Source organism: Bacillus rossius, chromosome 10 (genome assembly GCF_032445375.1).
Source record: "Bacillus rossius redtenbacheri isolate Brsri chromosome 10, Brsri_v3, whole genome shotgun sequence".
Taxonomy (NCBI): domain Eukaryota; kingdom Metazoa; phylum Arthropoda; class Insecta; order Phasmatodea; family Bacillidae; genus Bacillus; species Bacillus rossius.
In genome coordinates this window covers 8,073,197-8,091,711 of record NC_086337.1, presented here as the reverse complement: position 1 = coordinate 8,091,711, position 18,515 = coordinate 8,073,197, and the positions used below count along the sequence as shown (strand labels likewise).

At 42.6% G+C, this 18,515-nt stretch overlaps 1 protein-coding gene across 1 annotated transcript; it reads left to right on the top strand.

Annotated features, from left to right (window-relative positions):
• The first annotated feature begins 8,914 nt into the window (after window positions 1–8,914).
• On the top strand, window positions 8,915–18,421 carry LOC134535760 (uncharacterized). Its single transcript, XM_063375000.1, has 2 exons — window positions 8,915–9,007; window positions 15,508–18,421. The coding sequence occupies exon 2, from the start codon at window positions 16,094–16,096 to the stop codon at window positions 17,489–17,491; it is 1,398 nt and encodes a 465-aa protein (XP_063231070.1). The 5' UTR covers window positions 8,915–9,007; window positions 15,508–16,093; the 3' UTR covers window positions 17,492–18,421.
• The last annotated feature ends 94 nt before the right edge of the window (window positions 18,422–18,515 follow it).

Below are 18,515 nucleotides of genomic sequence, written 5' to 3'. Positions count from 1 at the left end.
GGCCACGCAGATTTTTCTCGTGCGCGAGGGGATGCAGATTGCGTGCGAGCACATCCAAGCATACAATTCGCTAAAACAATACCTGGACTCGGTCCCCATCCCCTACTACACTTTCTGTACCTCCTCTAAGCTGCCTCAGAAAGTTGTCGTAAGAATGGCACACGCCACACCTATCGATTCAGTCAGGGAAGACCTGGAGGCACGCGGGTACACAATCTTAGATGTTTATTAGTTCCAAAAGAAATGCGCAGACCCTGCCGATCTCACCTAAACCTGGGAGGAACAACTACCGCTTTTCAGCGTCACCGCCGCAAAAAAAAAAAAAAACCTCCCTCGCCTCACGTGACTTACAACCATCAACATGACCCAAACTCAGCAAAAATCCAAACTGTGCAAAATGCAAGGGCAAAGGCGTGCACTAGGGGAACTCCAAACTTTGCCCTGAATACTTGAAATACGTGCAATTCCGACAGGACCTGGCATCTTCGCGCGCAGAACTAGCACAGCCTCTTGCACCACAGACAACTCCAGCTCACTACCATCTCCTGCCTCCTCCCGCACCCACAAGGCCAGTGCTACCAACATTCTCTTTCGCACAGGCGGCGATCAATGCAAAACAAGTCATTGAACCACAACACACACCAGCACCCACCCCCCTCCCATCATCCACCCTCCCACTCACAAGCTCCTTCCGCACCTCAAAGCTCCCTCGGCGACTGTGCTGGCATCAAATCCTCATGTCCGACCTATGGGACCTTATGAACTTCCTGTGTGATGCCAACTTCGCCGCCTTCATGGCACACATGAAGCCCTACATGCTCCTTGCCAACACAGCCACCGATCCTTCAATGAAAACCCTCCTACTGGTGCAGGCCCTGACAACATTCACCGGGGCCGTTTAATGGTAACACACACTCCTGCCTCGAACCCAGGTACCCTTTCCATCCTTTACTGGAATGCCAACGGAATAGTTACACAGCTGTACGAACTTGAGAGAGTTCTTGAGGAGTACGGAGTGGAAGTGGCCTTAATTAATGAGACATTTCTGAAACCTACAAAAAGATGCAATATTAAAAACTATATAACTTACCGCACAGATAGAGTGTATTTCGGAGAGGGAACATTAATTCTAGTCCACAACAGACTTCAACACCATATAAATAAAACTTCAGTAACCAGCCACATAGAAAATATGTCAATAAATGTTCGCACAAATACCGGCCCCATAAATTTAGTCGCAGCCTACAACCCACCAAATAATTATCTGCTAGCTTAAGATCTTTAAGAAATATTAAACCAACCATACACATTCCTAATAGCTGGAGATCTGATTGCTAAACACAAACAGTGGAAAAGTAGAATCAATAATCGCAAAGGAGCAGCAGTGTTCAGCGACCACTCACTGCATAATAAATACTTAGTCCGTGCGCAGACCACTCCCACTCACTTCCCCGGGGCTGTCAGCCATCAACCAGACATAAAAGATATATTACTAACTAATATTCCTAATATAAATATTAACCTAAAAGTCCTGCCGGAACTAGATTCTGACCACATGCCTTTACACTGCGTCATAGAAACCAACTTTTTAAAACACACAAATCCAGTACTTTGCTGAACTCCGGTCGTCAATTGAGATAATTTTGAAATAGAAATAGAGTAAATATTCGAAAATAATAATCTCTTAATAACATCTAAAGAACAAATAGACCACGTGGCAGAAATAATTCAAAATACGTTTTTAAACACTGTTAAAAAACACACACCACGTTTTTAAACGCCAATTTTAGACGCCAATTTCTAATGCATGCATTTCCGGAAGCTGACCTTCTATTAATTAACAAAAGACAAGCATGTCATAAATATCAAAAGTTTTGTACACTTAAAACAAAAATTAATATTACGCACTTAACACAACTTAAACACGAACTTAAAAAACTAAAAATACATAATTGGGAAAACTTTGTAGCGGAACTCTCAGAACGCATGAATAAATTTTGGAAAATGCAAAAGTACTAAGAAACACAACTAGTGAGTGAGTGAGTGAGTGAGTGAGATTGTGGGGGCGCGTCGGCAGCTAAGGCCATTAGCACCCACATATTTGTATATAGTAAACAAAACAAAGAACGACAGTTAAAATTGCCCCACAGGGGAAATGACAACGACCAGGTAAACAGATAAAAACTGGTAAAAAGTGCCCACAGGGGAATAAACAACATTCAAATAATAACAGTTAAAAATCCCGCTTGGGGAAAGACGATCAAATACAAAAGGCTAAAAAGTCCCGACAAGGGTAAGAACAACAATCAAATAAAAACCTTAGAATGAGGGAGTAACAACGACCAATTAAAAGATTAAAAAAGGTCACCACAATTAAATAGCACGATAAAATAAAACCAGTTAAAAGACCCCACAGGGGAAATGTCAACAAACACGTTAAAACAGAGTAACCTATCCCACAAGGGAATAGCAACAATCAAGTAAAAACACTTAAAAACAGAGACAGCTACACAAGCAGAATGCTCAGAATAAAAGGTTACTAGAAGTAAAATTACATGGACATCACAACACATTAAAAAGGCCCACAGTACGTAAGAAGTGGAGTACACAGCTCAATGGTGAGCTCCCCTCACTGAGCAATCCTGAAAGTGTACAGGAAGATAGAGCGGGCCTGGTGATAATGCACTCCAGAAGGATGTGGCGTACAGTCAGGGGAATGCCGCAGTGGTCACTCTCTGGCGGTGGTGCCCCCTGCAGTAGGTACCAGTGAGTAAGGCTGGTGTGGCCTATTCGCAGCTTGGTCATGATTGTGTCCTCCCTGCGAGTGAGATGGTCGGCGAAGCAATGGCGGCGTGGTGTCTCGCAGATGGAGCGGAGCTTGTTGTTCAGAGGGAGGGAATGCCACTCCCTCTGCCAGGCAGTCCAAACAATCTCCCGGGACGCCAGCAAACCATCGCATACAGGGACACTGTGTATGCTAGGCGGAAGTCCACAAGCTTCCTTTGCTGCTCGATCTGCAGCTTCGTTGCCAGGTATGCCTACATGCCCAGGTACCCACAGGAACTCAACCCGAGTACCCCTTAGTTCCACGTCGCGCAGTTTCTGGCGAATCAGGAAAAGAACAGGGTGCGAAGTCGATCCAGACTGGAGCGCCGAAAGTGCGCTCACAGAGTCGGAGCACACCAGATACCGACGGTGTGTGCCTCCACCGATATAACCCAGGGCCTTTAAAATGGCGTAGAGTTCGGAAGTTAGGACACTACAAATAGGGTGTAGCCCAAACAAAAAAAATTCCTGGCCGTAAATAAAAGAACACCCCACATTCCTATCCGAGCATGACACGTCCGTGTACAGGCAGTAAAATCCACAGAATTTGTCACACATAAGGTCTTGAAAAATCGCTCTGTACACAAACGGTGGTGTAGACGGCTTTGCCCATCTCGCCAGGTCGAGGTGTACCACCGGCTCATGTTGCACCCAATTTTTTTTCATGTTGGACAGGTGGTAGCATGTTATGCGGAAGCGCTGTGTTTGCCCAAGCGGTGTGTGCTCGAACACACGCCGGCCTGGTAACAGGTGGTTTCGCTGCATACAGTTCTAAACAAGGGGGGTGCAGAAACGACATTTGGTGGGGATGTGAGGGGTCGGAACGGACACGCGCTCCATACGAGAGTAGCAGGAGGTCTCGCCTATACTGCAGTGGCAGTTCACCAGCTTCCACATGGAGGCTCACGACCGGGCTGGTACGGAATGCACCGGTAGCGATGCGGAGACCAGCATGGTGAACGTTTGCCAACTGCTTTAACACAGATGGCCGTGCCGAAGAGTATGCCACACATCCGTAGTCGATCTTACTCCGGATCAGAGCGTGATACAAACGAAGCAGGGTCATTCGGTCCGCGCCCCAATCTCGACTACTCACCAATTTAAGGAAATTGAGCCCTTTGCCACAACGAACTTTCAGGTCTTTAATGTGAGGCAACCAAGTCAGTTTGTGATAAAACATGAGTCCCAGAAATTTTACCGTACTAGGGACTGGTATTACTGAGCCATATAGTTGAATCGCAGGGGCAGGGAAGAGACTGCATTTTCGGGAAAAATGCATTACCTGAGTCTTGGCAGGGGAAAACCTGTAGCCTTTAGAGTCCGCCCAGCTCTCCAGTCGCCGCACCGCAAGCTGGATTTGTCGCTCAGCCATGGCGAACGTGGCTGAGCAGCAAAAGATGGCAAAATCATCCACGTACAAAGCGTATTGCACTGGAGGGCAGACGGCAGACACAATGCTGTTGATGGCAACTGCAAAGAGGGTGACGCTCAGCACACTTCCCTGTGGGACACCGTTCTTCTGTACGTACACACGGGAGAGAGAAGTGCCATTACGAACCTGAAAGAAACGATGTTGCATAAAATGTGAGATAAAAAGAGTTAGATAGCCTCGAAGGCCCCAGTCATACAGTTGTTGAAGAATACTAAACCGCCATGTTGTGTCGTAAGCCTTTTCAAGGTCAAAGTAGACAGCGATAACATTCTGTCTGTGAAGGAAGGCGTCCTGTACCAGTGCTTCCAAGTTCACAAGGTGGTCGACAGTCGAGCGATTACGCCTGAAGCCACATTGGAGGTGAGAGGAGCCGCCACGCTTAAGGCAATTCACCAGGAGGGAATTCACCATTCTCTCCATGGTCTTGCATATGCAACTGGTAAGTGAGATAGGGCGGTAGTTGGATGCCTCAGATTTGTCCTTCCCTGGCTTTAAAATAGGTACCAAAATCGATGTACACCAGGCGGAGGGGAAAGTCCTGGATATCCATATGTTATTAAATAATTGTAATAAAGCAGCCTTTCCTGTCACCGACATATTCTTCAACATTGAGTAATGTACGCCGTCTGGGCCGGCCGATGACTGCCTCGAGTGAGACAGTGCATTCTCCAGCTCTGTGAGCGTGAATGGGAGGTTATAGTCTTCCTCGCTAGAGGAACGGAAGTCCACTCCGGCACCCTCGTGACGCGCTTTGAGGTTTTGGAAGGCGGGAGGATACCGCGCACTGCTCGAGACTTCGGAAAAGGCGTGGCCGAGTTGGTTGGCTATGTCCATTTCATTTAGCACAAGAGTACCATGTATTCGGAGATAAGGGTTTTAGGTGGAGGTATTGTGTCCATTTAGCTTCCGAATAGTGGCCCAAATATGCTGACTTGTGTTTTAAACATTTAATTGTGTAATAAACTCTCTCCAGGAATTGCGTCTGCTCTCACGAATGGTACGTAGTGCTCGTGCCCTGCAAATGCGGAATACTTCCAAGCACTGTTGTGTCAGTCGGGCCGTAAACCGTCGGAGTGTTCGCCGTCTGGCACGGATAGCATCACAACACTGGTCATTCCACTAGGGTGTGCGACGCCGACCGGTAGGCGAAGATTTAGGGATGGATATCTCTCCCGCAGATACCAACATTGTGGTGAATTGCTCCACCGCCATGTCCACATCTGGATTGAGGGTGGTGGGCACATGGAGGTTATAGCGGAATTTTACCCAGTCCGCTTTCTTAATCACCCATCGAGACAGAAGGTTTGGTGAGTGATTCGTCAGGGTCTCCAGAAAGATCGGGTAGTGATCACTTCCACAGAGGTCGTTGTGAACAGACCAATCAAAATGGGTGATCAAAGCAGGACTACAGAAGGACAAGTCAATGCAGGAGGAAGAGCCAGTGTCAGAGGTAAAATGAGTAGCAGAACCGGTGTTTAACAGGTCCAATATGCTACCTGTCAAGATTCCTTCGATCACTCGGCCTCTGCTGTCCCGACGCGAGGAGCCCCACAGCTCATTGTGTGCATTGAAATCACCAACAACAATGAACGGTGGTGGTAGCTGCGAGAGAAGATCCTCAAATTTAGCACAATGTAAGCTTTGGGTGGGGGGTATGTACACGCAGCACACCGTGATCAAGATGCAGATGTAGCTGCGAACCGCCACTGCCTGAATTGGGGAACGGAGAGTAATTGCTTCATGAGATGCGGTGTCCAGTGCAATCATACTCACGCCACTGCATGCTTGGTCAGCCTGCAGGTAGTCCACGCGATAGAATGTATGCCCTCTAATAGAGGGTGAGTCAGTAGGACGGAAATGAGTCTCTTGCAAGCAGGTAAGCAAGGGTGTGCGCGAGGCGAGAAGCAGGTGCAGTTCAGTGAGGTTGCAGAAGTACCCTCTGCAATTCCATTGGTGAAGAGTCATAAACATATTGAAGGGGGGTGGGAGGTTACTTATTTTATTTTCCCCTTATGTCTGTTGAGTACTGGTTTAAATGCATTTGATTCAGTGTCTGTTTCCTCAAAAGGGATGTCGTCAGATACCATCGCTGTATCAACTTCAGAAGTCAAAGGGGTAGGTTGGTGGGATGGCATGCAGCGGGTCGCCTTCCTTTCACCTGCACTGGTACCGGCTGAAGTGGGAGGAGTTGAAACCTTTGCGTTTCCAACCCGCTTCGGTTGAGACTTTCCTGTTGAGGCCTTTGTGGTGGTCCGCTTTTCCTGATTAGTAGAGAGGGCGCACTGTGTGCTGACTGTTGCTGTCCTGGCATTCGGGGGAGGAGTAGTCTTTGGTGAAACTGTCAGTGGATCAGTCTGTGTTCCCACGTCGGAAGTCTGCGTGAACGCGTCTTTCGTCAGTGGGAGGGAGGCCACTACCTTGCTAAATGGCACTAATGGCTGGGGGCCACGAAGCATCGAAAAAAGTTATCTTTTCTTCCACTCGCAGCTTTTTGATAGCCTGTTCGTCTCGGAAGACTGGGCATTCCTTAGACCATACTGGGTGTCCTTGATGGCAGTGTACACAACTCAGTAGTTTGCTGCATAGAGGCAAATCAGAAGGATGCTGTGGTTCAGAGCACTTCGGGCAAACCTCAGGGTTCTTGCAATGGGCGGAAGAGTGACCGTATTTCTGGCAGTTGTAGCAGCGGAGCGGAGACGGAACAAACTGTTTAACCCTTACATTCAGGTAGCCTACCTTTAAGGTAGGAAGGAGGTCCCGGATACCTAATGTAAGGATAAGAGTAGCTGTAGGAGACAGAACACCATCAGATTTTTTAAATACCCTGCGAACATGGACTACATACTGGGGCATCAATTCGTTCAATAGTTCTGTATCAGGTACATCGAGCCGGTCTGAAAACCAAATGACGCCCTTGCACGTGTTCAGCGACACGGGCTTTACCTCAACGGGGAACCTGACGGTCGCCCCGTTGAACATATTCATCACAAGCAGCCCACCCGTCTGGGCGGCATTTGATGTCTCCAACAGGATGTCCTTTCGGTCATTAATCTTTTTGCAGTCTTTGACGGAACCACAAGCTGCACCATCAACCACTCTCTGCAGTTCAAAGTGGGACACCTTTTGAAAGGTGTGCCCCTCGAGACCCTGGATAACCAAAAAACGAGGGGTGGGGAGCTTAACAGCGGTCAAGGTGGATTTGCCCGTGTTGCTGTCCGATGAATCGCTTGTGTCAGCTTTCCGCAATCTTTTGTTGTGGCTGTTTAGGGTGCCACCCTGAGTGCTTTTAGAAGCCATGGTGAGAGACCCCCTAATAGGACTGTCGGCGTCAGCCTGCCGTTCGGGGGGAAGAAGAATAGAAGCCAGCAGTTAAAACACCCCACGGTTTGTGCCGCTGGGAGGGGGACCAACCTCCCACAGGCCTAAGCTGTACATAGGAGAAGCTACCCTTCACCGCTATTCACTGTAAATCACTGGCCCAGTAGCACATTAGCATGTGCACCGGGCCAAACCAGGGACAAGTCGTACATCCGGGGCAATGCCAGTTTTATTCCCCTACCTGGGAAAACCTCCCAGGCTCCCCAATATAGAGGTCACCCTAGGTGCCATTTCAGGGGACTTGTGGTTGATTATGTCGTAAGCACCTAATTATTTTAGTTATTTTGGGTTAGTATTAGAAATATAAAAATACTATAACTATAATTCTGGTATTAAATTGTATTTTAAGCATAAGGTGAATAATGAGTAATGTTTCAATAGAGTGTTTCATGTCTTGTGTATCGAACGATGAGTATGTCTGTCGAAGGTTTACAAGCCTTCTACGTCAGTTGGCTAACCAAATGTTAGTTATGTGTGGTGGTTCAAACAGACTGTTTACTGCAGAGGAAACTACGCATCACAAGGTTCAACAATGACTGAATCCTTGGACTGAACATGAAACGAGTGTGTAAATGAAAACGACGAATCACGAGAAAGGGTGGGGAGAGAGTGCGCTCTGCCCCGGCAGAAGGAAGCGGACGGAAGAAAGGGTGTGTCGGGAGACTCCCTAGGAGGAGGTCCTAGGATGGGGACTGAGAGCTTTGTCAGAAGGAACAGACTGTAGAATCTTAAGTTTGTACTTGTAATTTCTATGTATCAAGAAGTGGATGTAAAAGCTTTGTAGAGTTTAAGACTTGTAACGAGCCAAGAATGAAGAATAATAATAAGAGTAGTCCTGTCTGCAGTAGTAAGTTATTGCTTTTAATCGCTCCGCTGCCCCACATAGCCTCACCTATAAGGAACCAGCCGCTCGGTCACGACATTATGGTGTCAGATGTGGGGTTTCAGTGAGTGAATACTGCGTAAGGACAGTCGAATACAAATCTACGAGAGAATAAGAGAGAAGGGAAAATCGTCCGTCACTGGTATCAGAACACCGCATCCCAGGAGCGACGGCGAGTCAGAGTGTTTGAAGAAGATATCAACTTCCGCGAGGCAGCGACTGGACTACTGATAATCAGCGAGGAAAAGCCAACAACGTATCGAAACAACATCAACAACGAAGACGACGTAAAGCCCCACTTGTCATACTCCAAGAGTCCAAGAGGATGTTGACATAGAAGATAGGAACAGCCAACGCCGCCAGCCGAAGATAGCCCCGCAGTAGGGAAGAGGCGACAGCTGCAGATGGCAGCACGTGGGACGACCAACCGGAGCTACGTGTGAAGAGCTGAGGGCCATGGGTACCCTCACGAAATTTATTATAATAAGGTCAGTACGGCTAATACGTTAAGCATGATACCTACAGTTTGGTATAAATAGGAGGGTTACGTTTACTCCACAATTATGGCTGACAGTAACGAGGAAAGTGAAACTGGGGAAGTTTTTATTTCCATAACAGAGGCGTTAAAGTTGATAAATCAACCATTTGATGGTACAAAAAACAAACTCAAAGAATTTTGCGATAATGTTGACACGGCTTTTGAACTAGTGAACCCAGAACATCATAGAGTGCTGTTAAAGTTCGTAAAATCAAAAATAGTTGGGGACGCGAAAGCCAAAATTTTAGTCCGCGAAAACACTGATACTTGGGAAGAGGTAAAAGAAATTTTAGAGGAGAATTATGCGGTTCGCAGAACTTTAGATTTCTACGCTTGTCGGTTATTTAATGCTCGACAGGGATCACATGAGCCTGTTGTAAACTGGGGTAGCCGAGTCGATACAATGGTAACTGAACTTAAGGAGGCGGCCTTAAAGGTATGCACCCGCCCGCAAGAAAACGGGGCAATGGCCTTAATACAACATTTGGCTAGAGCCTGCTTCGTACAAGGGTTATCTGATGAAAGAATTCAAACAGTTATTCGGAGCAAGGGCGCTCAAATTGAGACTCTAGGGTTAGCTGTAGAATCGGCACTAGAGGAGGAGTCGAATCTTTTGTCTCTTAAGGAGAGAATTAGACCCCCAATGTTAAAAGTAGGAGATACGGTAACAAGAAGGCCCAGTTGCTCGAATTGCGGAAAAGGCGGACACACACTAGAAAAATGTTTCTTACGAAAACCCGATAAAAATAAAGGATGGAAAAAATATGTACACGTAGGAGAGCTATTTTGTAAAAATTGTAACACTACAGGACACACAGACGCGAATTGTCGACGTAAACAAAGAGATGACAGAAAGACTTTTCAGCCCCACAAAGAGGAGAGAAACAGGGGAAACTCCACATGCTTTGAGTGCGGTAAACCGGGACATTATGCCCGAAACTGCTTTAACAAACACGGAAAATACAACAATACCAATTTTGCCAAAGGAAATGATTACCCAAATCAGTACAGGTATGACCAAAGAAATCACAAGGAATTAGGATATATTAACAAAGGAGGGCGAGAGGATAGACCTTCCTATACCGAATCGCGATTATGGAAACATGGGGAAAACGCGGGAAACTACGAGCAGCGGTATATGCACCCTAAGGAGCCGAACACAGACAGCTGCAATAGAAAATCTAGAATAGAGTATGAACAAAGTAATAACGATGCTATCTGTACCAAGAGTAGTATAGTTTCTTTAAAGCTAGACGAAATACATGAAGCAGTAGACTGCCTTATAGACACAGGGTCCGACATAACACTAATCAGAGAGAATGTTCTAAATAAGAGTATCCTATCGGCCAGTGATAAAAGGGAGAAGACTAAGATTCGCGGTTTAGCCACCAATGTAATGGCTACAAAAGGGACTGTTAATTTAAATTTTTGTTTACCATCTTCCACAGTAAGATATAAATGTCACATTATAGAATCCTGTCCTCATGCATGTATTTTGGGCAAAGATTTTCTAAGTTTTACTAAATCTGTTGTTGATTTCGAATATAATAGACTGATAATCAACAAGGAGCAAATCCCCTTTTGTGAAGAAGATCATGCTGTCAAAAATATGAGAATTCATGTACCAGCTAGGTGCGAAAAAATAGTGTAATTAAATGCTAGCAACGTAGGATTAAGACTAGTAGAAAAACGAGAAATAGAAAAGGGAGTTTATCTAGGAGATGGATTGACGGAAGTGATAAATGGCAAATGTTTATGTTCTATATTAAATACTAACGAACACGAAGTAGAAGTAGATATGCCCGTCGTTGAATTAGAGGAAATACCCTCTACAGCGAAATTGTTGAGTATTCAAAATTCCGATAGGGAAAGGAAAGAGAAATTGGAATCGATGTTAAGGGTAGAACATCTACACGACACAGAAAATAAACAATTGCTAAAATTATGCAAAGAGTTTGTAGACATTTTTTACTTGCCCGGTGATACACTCACATGTACTCCGACCATTGAACATAGTATCCCTACAGGTGCTGAGACGAGGCCCATTAATGTAAAACCATATCGTATTCCGGAAATTCACAAGGAGGAAATTAAAAAACAAGAGACACAGATGTTAGAACAGGGTATTATCAAACCCAGTCTGAGCCCTTGGAACGCGCCTATATTAGTGATTCCAAAAAAACGAGACGCTTCCAATCAACAGAAATGGAGGGTCGTTGTAGATTTTAGAAAACTGAATCTTGTGTCAGTGGACTCGGTGTATCAGATGCTGAATATTACAGAAATATTAGATCAATTAGGACAAGCAAAATATTTCTCGACCCTAGATTTGGCTAGTAGTTATTTGCAGGTAAGGATGAAACAGGAAGATCAACCCAAAACCGCATTTAGTACCCCGACGGGTCACTATGAGATGTGCAGAATGATGTTTGGGTTAAAGGGAGCTCCTGCGACCTTTACGAGATTAATGAACACTGTTTTGTCAGGACTAAATGGAATTAAATGTCTTGTTTACTTAGATGATATCATAATACATGGCCAATCAGTAGAGATACATAACGATCGGTTAAGAGAGGTTTTCACTAGAATGAGAGAGCATAACCTTAAGCTACAACCTGATAAATGCGAGTTTTTACGCACGGAGGAAACGTTTTTAGGACACATGATTAGCGACGATGGCGTGAAACCAGATCCGGAGAAAGTGATCAAAGTACAGGGATACCCTAGACCAAAGAACGCGGATTAGCCTCGTATTACCGAAGATTTATACCGAACTTCAGCAAAATTGCAAAACCCCTCTACAACCTTGTAAAAAGTGACGTTCCCTTTATCTGGGGAGACGAACAGGAAACTGCATTTAACATCCTAAAAGAAATCCTGACCTCAGAACCAATTTTACAGTATCCGGATTTTAATAAACCGTTTATCGTGACGACAGACGCTAGCAAACTAGCTATAGGAGCCATTTTGTCCCAAGGAGAAGTAGGTAAGGACAAGCCCGTCGCCTATGCCAGCCGTATGTTGAATAAGGCAGAGGTCAATTACTTGACGACTGAGCGCGAAATGTTAGCGATAGTGTGGGCTGTAAAATATTTCAGGCCCTATCTATTAGGTCGCCATTTCATGGTGATAACCGACAATAAACCTCTACAATATGTTTTTAACGTAAAAGACCCTAGTTCCAGGTTGTTAAGATGGCGGTTAAAATTGGAAGAATATTCATATGAGATTAAACACAGAGCCGGTAAAACTATCATGCATTCCGATGCGCTGAGTAGGCTTTGCGAAGTAAAAGAAATGGAGGAATTGACAACAGACGAATCTCACTCTGTAGAGGATAACACTGAGAAGCGAGAGGGTGAATTATCCACGGAAAGGAAACGGGAAATTATTAAGGAATTTCACAACACACCGATAGGAGGCCATCAAGGGATCGCCCGAACATACGACCGAATAAAACAATATTATAAGTGGAACGGGATGAAAACAGACATAGAAACCTATATTAGAAGGTGCGACTCTTGCCAAAGGAATAAATTAACGCGACCTTAGATAAAAATGCCGCTTGAAATTACGGACACGCCTAATGTAGTATGGGAAAATGTGCTCTCGACATTGTGGGACCACTAGTTGAGACTGCCAATAATCATAAATATTTACTAATTTAGCTTCCGTATGTATTTGGCCGCAAAACTCGGAAAGTATACGATGGTTTGGATTGAAATTTTTACAGAACATTGCATCTTAACAGAAGAGTGTTTATATGAAATAAAAGTTTGGGAAAATCCACCGGAAAAGTCGGAAAAAAAAGTTTCTATAACTAAATATCATGGTCACCCAACTTAGTTGTGACCACGCTCGACGATGCTGTACCATATTGTCGAAGTTCAAGCACATCAGGCTACTCGACCATTGTGCCTTGACGACTATAATTTACACAAATATGTATATATATATATATTTCAAGAAAGAATAAAAAACTTTATTTAATTTGAAAGTATATTCTTTCGACTCTATTGATAAAAATACGTTTAAATTAAAAAATACATTTCGTACAATACATTTGAAAATTAAATAATTCTTATCTTATATATTGCTATTATAATTTGTTATAATCACGTACGTTGTTATGATAATTGTTCGTCCAGGAAAATACACCGAGACTCCTTCAAGAACAAAATATAGTATATAATACTATCATACAAGCTGTGGCCAACCAATCCGGTGGATTGTACTTTTTGGATGCTCCAGGTGGAACTGGAAAAACATTCTTAATTTCCTTAATCCTTGCTACGATCCGTTCAAATGGCCATATTGCATTAGCTCTTGCTTCCTCGGGTATTGCTGCAACATTAATGGAAGGAGGTAGAACAGCGCATTCAGCTCTTAAACTATCACTAAACATGCAATGCACAGAAAGTCCAACATGTAACATTTCAAAAACATCAGGAATGGGAAAAGTTCTTCAGACGTGCAAAATCATTGTATGGGAAGAGTGTACAATGGCTCACAAAAAGTCATTGGAAGCATTAGACCATACACTGAAATATTTGCGAAATAATCCAGATCCATTTGGGGGAGTGTTGGTGTTACTATCCGGTGATTTCAGGCAAACGCTCCCAGTGATACCTCGCTCAACACCTGCTGATGAATTGCATGCCTGCTTAAAATATTCAAATTTTTGGAGCACAGTAAAAAAAAATGCATTTAACCACGAATATGCGAGTTAAACTTCAGAACGATCCAACAGCAGTCATATTTTCAAGACAATTAATTGAAGTTGGTAACGGCACTGTACCTACAAATCCAGAAACAGGAAAAATCAGCTTATCATCTGATTTATGCAACATCGTAGATTCAAAAGAGGAATTAGTAGACAAGGTATTCCAAAACATCGAAACAAAATTCAATAATCATGCATGGTTGAGCGAAAGAGCCATTCTAGCGGCTAAAAATGTTGACGTACACGATATGAACAATAGTATTATAAACAGAATCGAAGGTGAAACAATGACATACAAATCTATTGATTCAGTAGTGCACCAAAATGAAGCAGTGAACTTTCCAACGGAATTTCTCAATTCACTCGATGTTCCAGGATTACCACCACATATTTTGAATTTGAAAATTGGTGTGCCAATTATATTGCTTCGAAATATCTGTCAGCCTAAATTATGTAATGATACACGATTAGTAGTTAAAAAATTAATGGATAATCTTATTGAAGCAACAATTTTGATTGGACTTCATAAAGGTGAAGACGTATTACTTCCACGAATGCCACTTATTCCGACAGATATGGCGTTCGAGTTCAAACGACTTCAATTTCCAATACGCCTTGCGTTCGCTATGACCATCAATAAAGCACAAGGACAATCTTTGCAAGTGTGCGGTTTGAATTTAGAAAATGAATGCTTCTCTCATGGACAGTTATATGTCGGGTGCTCCAGAGTCGGTAAACCATCTGATCTATATGTTTATGCAAAAAAATGGGAAAACAAGGAATGTAGTCCTTCCATTAGCTTTACAATAAAAATATTTAAGCTAAACACATTTTTATTTCTTCTATTACATTCCACAGCCATGCACAGTAAAATATTAAATTAAACAATGAATTAATATTAAACTGTGCCACAGCAAAGCGTGGCCAGGTTTAGCTAGTCATAAATATTTACTAACGTTTCAAGATCTATTATCCAAGTATACGGTAGCCATACCCCTTTTCGACCAAACAGCCGAATCGGTGGCGCGAGCTTTTGTGAACGAAATAATACCAAACTATGGTATACCACAAGTGATAATCTCAGATCAAGGAAGCAATTTTACAAGTGATCTGTTTAAGAAGGTGTGTAAATTGTTAAAAATTGCCAAAATCAAAACAACTGCCTATCACCCTCAATCTAATGGGAGTCTAGAGAGATGGCACCGTTCCCTCACTGAATTTTTAAGACACTTCATCGCCACCAACCAACTCGATTGGGACGAATGGATAAATTATGCCACTTTTGTCCATAACACTACGCCTGATAGGTCCACGGGATTTACACCCCATGAATTATTATTTGGTACATTACTTAATATTCCTGGCATCCTACAGAAGGACTTTATAGAAAAGAATTATTATTATGAAGATTATGTCAAAACCTTAAAAACAAAATTGCAAGAGACTTTCAAATTAGCAAAAAAACATTTAATCATCTCTAAAGAAATAAATAAAAGGAATTATGATCAACATGTGAACCAGCACATTTTTCATATTGGTGATCAAGTCCTTCTGTATGACGAGACTGTCAGAAGAGGTAGGTCCAAGAAACTGTCCAGCCAATATGTAGGCCCCTATAATGTTGTAAAAGTAGAAGGAGTAAATATAACCATCCTTACCAAACGTAAGAAGCTTGTAAAGGTACATGCAAACAGGTTAAAGCCGTACTTTTAATTGGTATGTTACAGTCAACTCATTTTTACCCTGTTGCTGAACCCTGAACATGTGAGTGGAGTGTCATCAAGACTAGACATTCAAATCACTAAAATTGAAGAAACTTCGGGACTGTACTACGAATATAACGGCAATGGACGATTGTATAATACTGAATGGAGATTAATCTCCTATTTCAATTTAAGTCAGCCTGAAAATAATTATAATACGATAAGACGATATGTAAGTGTTGTAAATGAATTATGTAATAAGGAAATTCCGGTGTATAAGGGTAAAACTCTATGTTCTAATACTATAACAAAATTATCAAACAGGTTAGACGCCACTGCGCGCACCATAGAAATTATAGGAGGTATAACCAAAGACCATGTTAGTCCTAGAGTAAAAAGAAGTTTCTATCCATTTAACCTAATAGGGCAATTGAGTAAAGTGATTTTTGGTACGCTAGACGAAGATGCAGAATTTTATAATAATAAAATTACGAAACTTGAGAGCGAACAATTAGACTTTCTTAAGCTGAGTAAGGAACAAATTTTTATTGTAAAATCGACCTTGCAAACCATGAACCGAACTGTTAAAGACTTAAATGAGAATCAGTAAATGTTAGCTGACCAACTAGTAAAACTTACAGATAAGATAAACCGCATAAACTCGAATGTAACCGACGCTTTATCTCATCATAACCTACGAATACGAGGAAACGAGCATTTGACTCTATTAAATCAAGAAATTGAAACCCTTTCATTTCAATGTGAATCTATTTTGAATTCCATAATAAATGCATTTAAAGGGATTTTAAACCCCCATATTATAACACCACAAAAAATCGTTGAATATTTCAATGCATTTCAATCTACTCATTCTCGAGAATTTAATCTACCATTACCAGAAGGAACAATCAAAGATAGTTCCCTTCTTAACCTGATGGAGCTGGAAGTGTTTAGCAAAAGGAACATTTTATGTTATGTAATTAGACTACCAGTAACTGATCATTTAATTTTTGATATATATAGAATCATTCCATTGCCTGTAAAAATGAAAACTGCCACAAACAAATATGTTTTCATAGATCCGGAAACGGATTATATTATGATGGAACACTCAAAACAGTACTACGCAAAAATAAGCAAGTATGAATTGAGTAAGTGTAAAGTAATAACTAAAACTCTTAGAGTGTGTAGACAAACCTTTCCATTGATCAATACTTATGCACGGGAAGATTGTGCAGCCAAATTATTGTATACTACAGGTCCTATACCTAGCAATTGTATTAAGAAAATAGTAGAGCTAAAGCAGACCCTTTGGATTCAGCTAGAGCACAATGAATGGATATATATTGCACCAGATAAAGAAAAAATTACTATAGTTTTCGATCAAACTGGACCTTTTGACGCAACAGTGGAAGACACTGGCAAACTTAAGTTTATAAGTGCATGTAAAGGTTACGGTACCAACATCTTTATATCCTCCCAACTGGAGTTAACTACTAACACTAGCACAAAAGATGTTATTCCCAAAATAAATCTTGACATAGATTGTTGTGATGAAACAAACTATAAAGTAACACTTGAGAAATTAAAAACAAAGTTACATTTGAAACCTACAATAACTCGGTTAGACGATTTGAAGATTGCCGGTCACAAAATAGAGGAAGTAGAGCATATGATAAATGAAGAGGAATGGAAAATAAAACACACAAACGTGATTTCACGAGTATCTGTAATGTCCTATATCATTATCATATCATTAAGTTGTATTTTATGTATATATTGTTGTATAAAATGTGGATGTTGTAAAACTATTGTCGGTAATTGCTACAAGAGGTGTAAGGACGGTGATTGCTGTAATTGTAAAACCATATGTTTTAAACCAACAATTGTAAACACATACAGACCTAGGGAAAGCAATGAGCTGGTCCATTCCGTTAACGAAAGCCAGCTAGAGGAAAGGATCGAATTGAGAGGAAACAGTTTATGGAGAACTCAGACTAGTCGTTGATGGCTAAGTCCCATTTCAAACTAAGAGAGGTGTAAAGAAACAATTGTATTTTCTTTAATTGTTTCTTTTTCCCCCGCAAGGGAGGTGTCGTAAGCACCTAGTTATTTTAGTTATTTTGGGTTAGTATTAGAAATATAAAAATACTATAACTATAATTCTGGTATTAAATTGTATTATAAGCATAAGGTGAATAATGAGTAATGTTTCAATAGAGTGTTTCATGTCTTGTGTATCGAACGATGAGTATGCCTTTCGAAGGTTTACAAGCCTTCTACGTCAGTTGGCTAACCAAATGTTAGTTATGTGTGGTGGTTCAAACAGACTGTTTACTGCAGAGGAAACTACGCATCACAAGGTTCAACAATGACTGAATCCTTGGACTGAACATGAAACGAGTGTGTAAATGAAAACGACGAATCACGAGAAAGGGTGGGGAGATAGTGAGCTCTGCCCCGGCAGAAGGAAGCGGACGGAAGAAAGGGTGTGTCGGGAGACTCCCTAGGAGGAGGTCCTAGGATGGGGACTGAGAGCTTTGTCAGAAGGAACAGACTTGTAGAATCTTAAATTTGTACTTGTAATTTCTATGTATCAAGAAGTGGATGTAAAAGCTTTGTAGAGTTTAATACTTGTAACGAGCCAAGAATGAAGAAGAATAATAATAAGAGTTGTCCTGTCTGCAGTAGTAAGTTATTGCTTTTAATCGCTCCGCTGCCCCACATAGCCTCATCTATAAGGAACCAGCCGCTCGGTCACGACAATTACACCGGCCTCCCCTGCACAGCGGTAACACGTCGCCCCAGCAGGTATGGCTGTGGGGTCAGGTCGGCCCCACAGACCCCCCTGCCAGGGCGGCACTAGTGGTGCTACGTGGGTGTACATGTGCATGGATACGGGCTCCGCACCTAAACTTGCCTGCTGGGACAGTGAGAAGGGTTCACTAAACCGTCACTAGCAAAGGCACCACGTGTGGTCACACAAGTTGGAGGCAGCACTCAAATGCGAGGAGAGGCCCTCATTAGGAAGG

Coding starts and splice junctions, on each gene's coding strand:
- LOC134535760 (XM_063375000.1), top strand. CDS start 16,094: ATGTTAGCTGACCAACTAGTAAAACTTACAGATAAGATAAACCGCATA.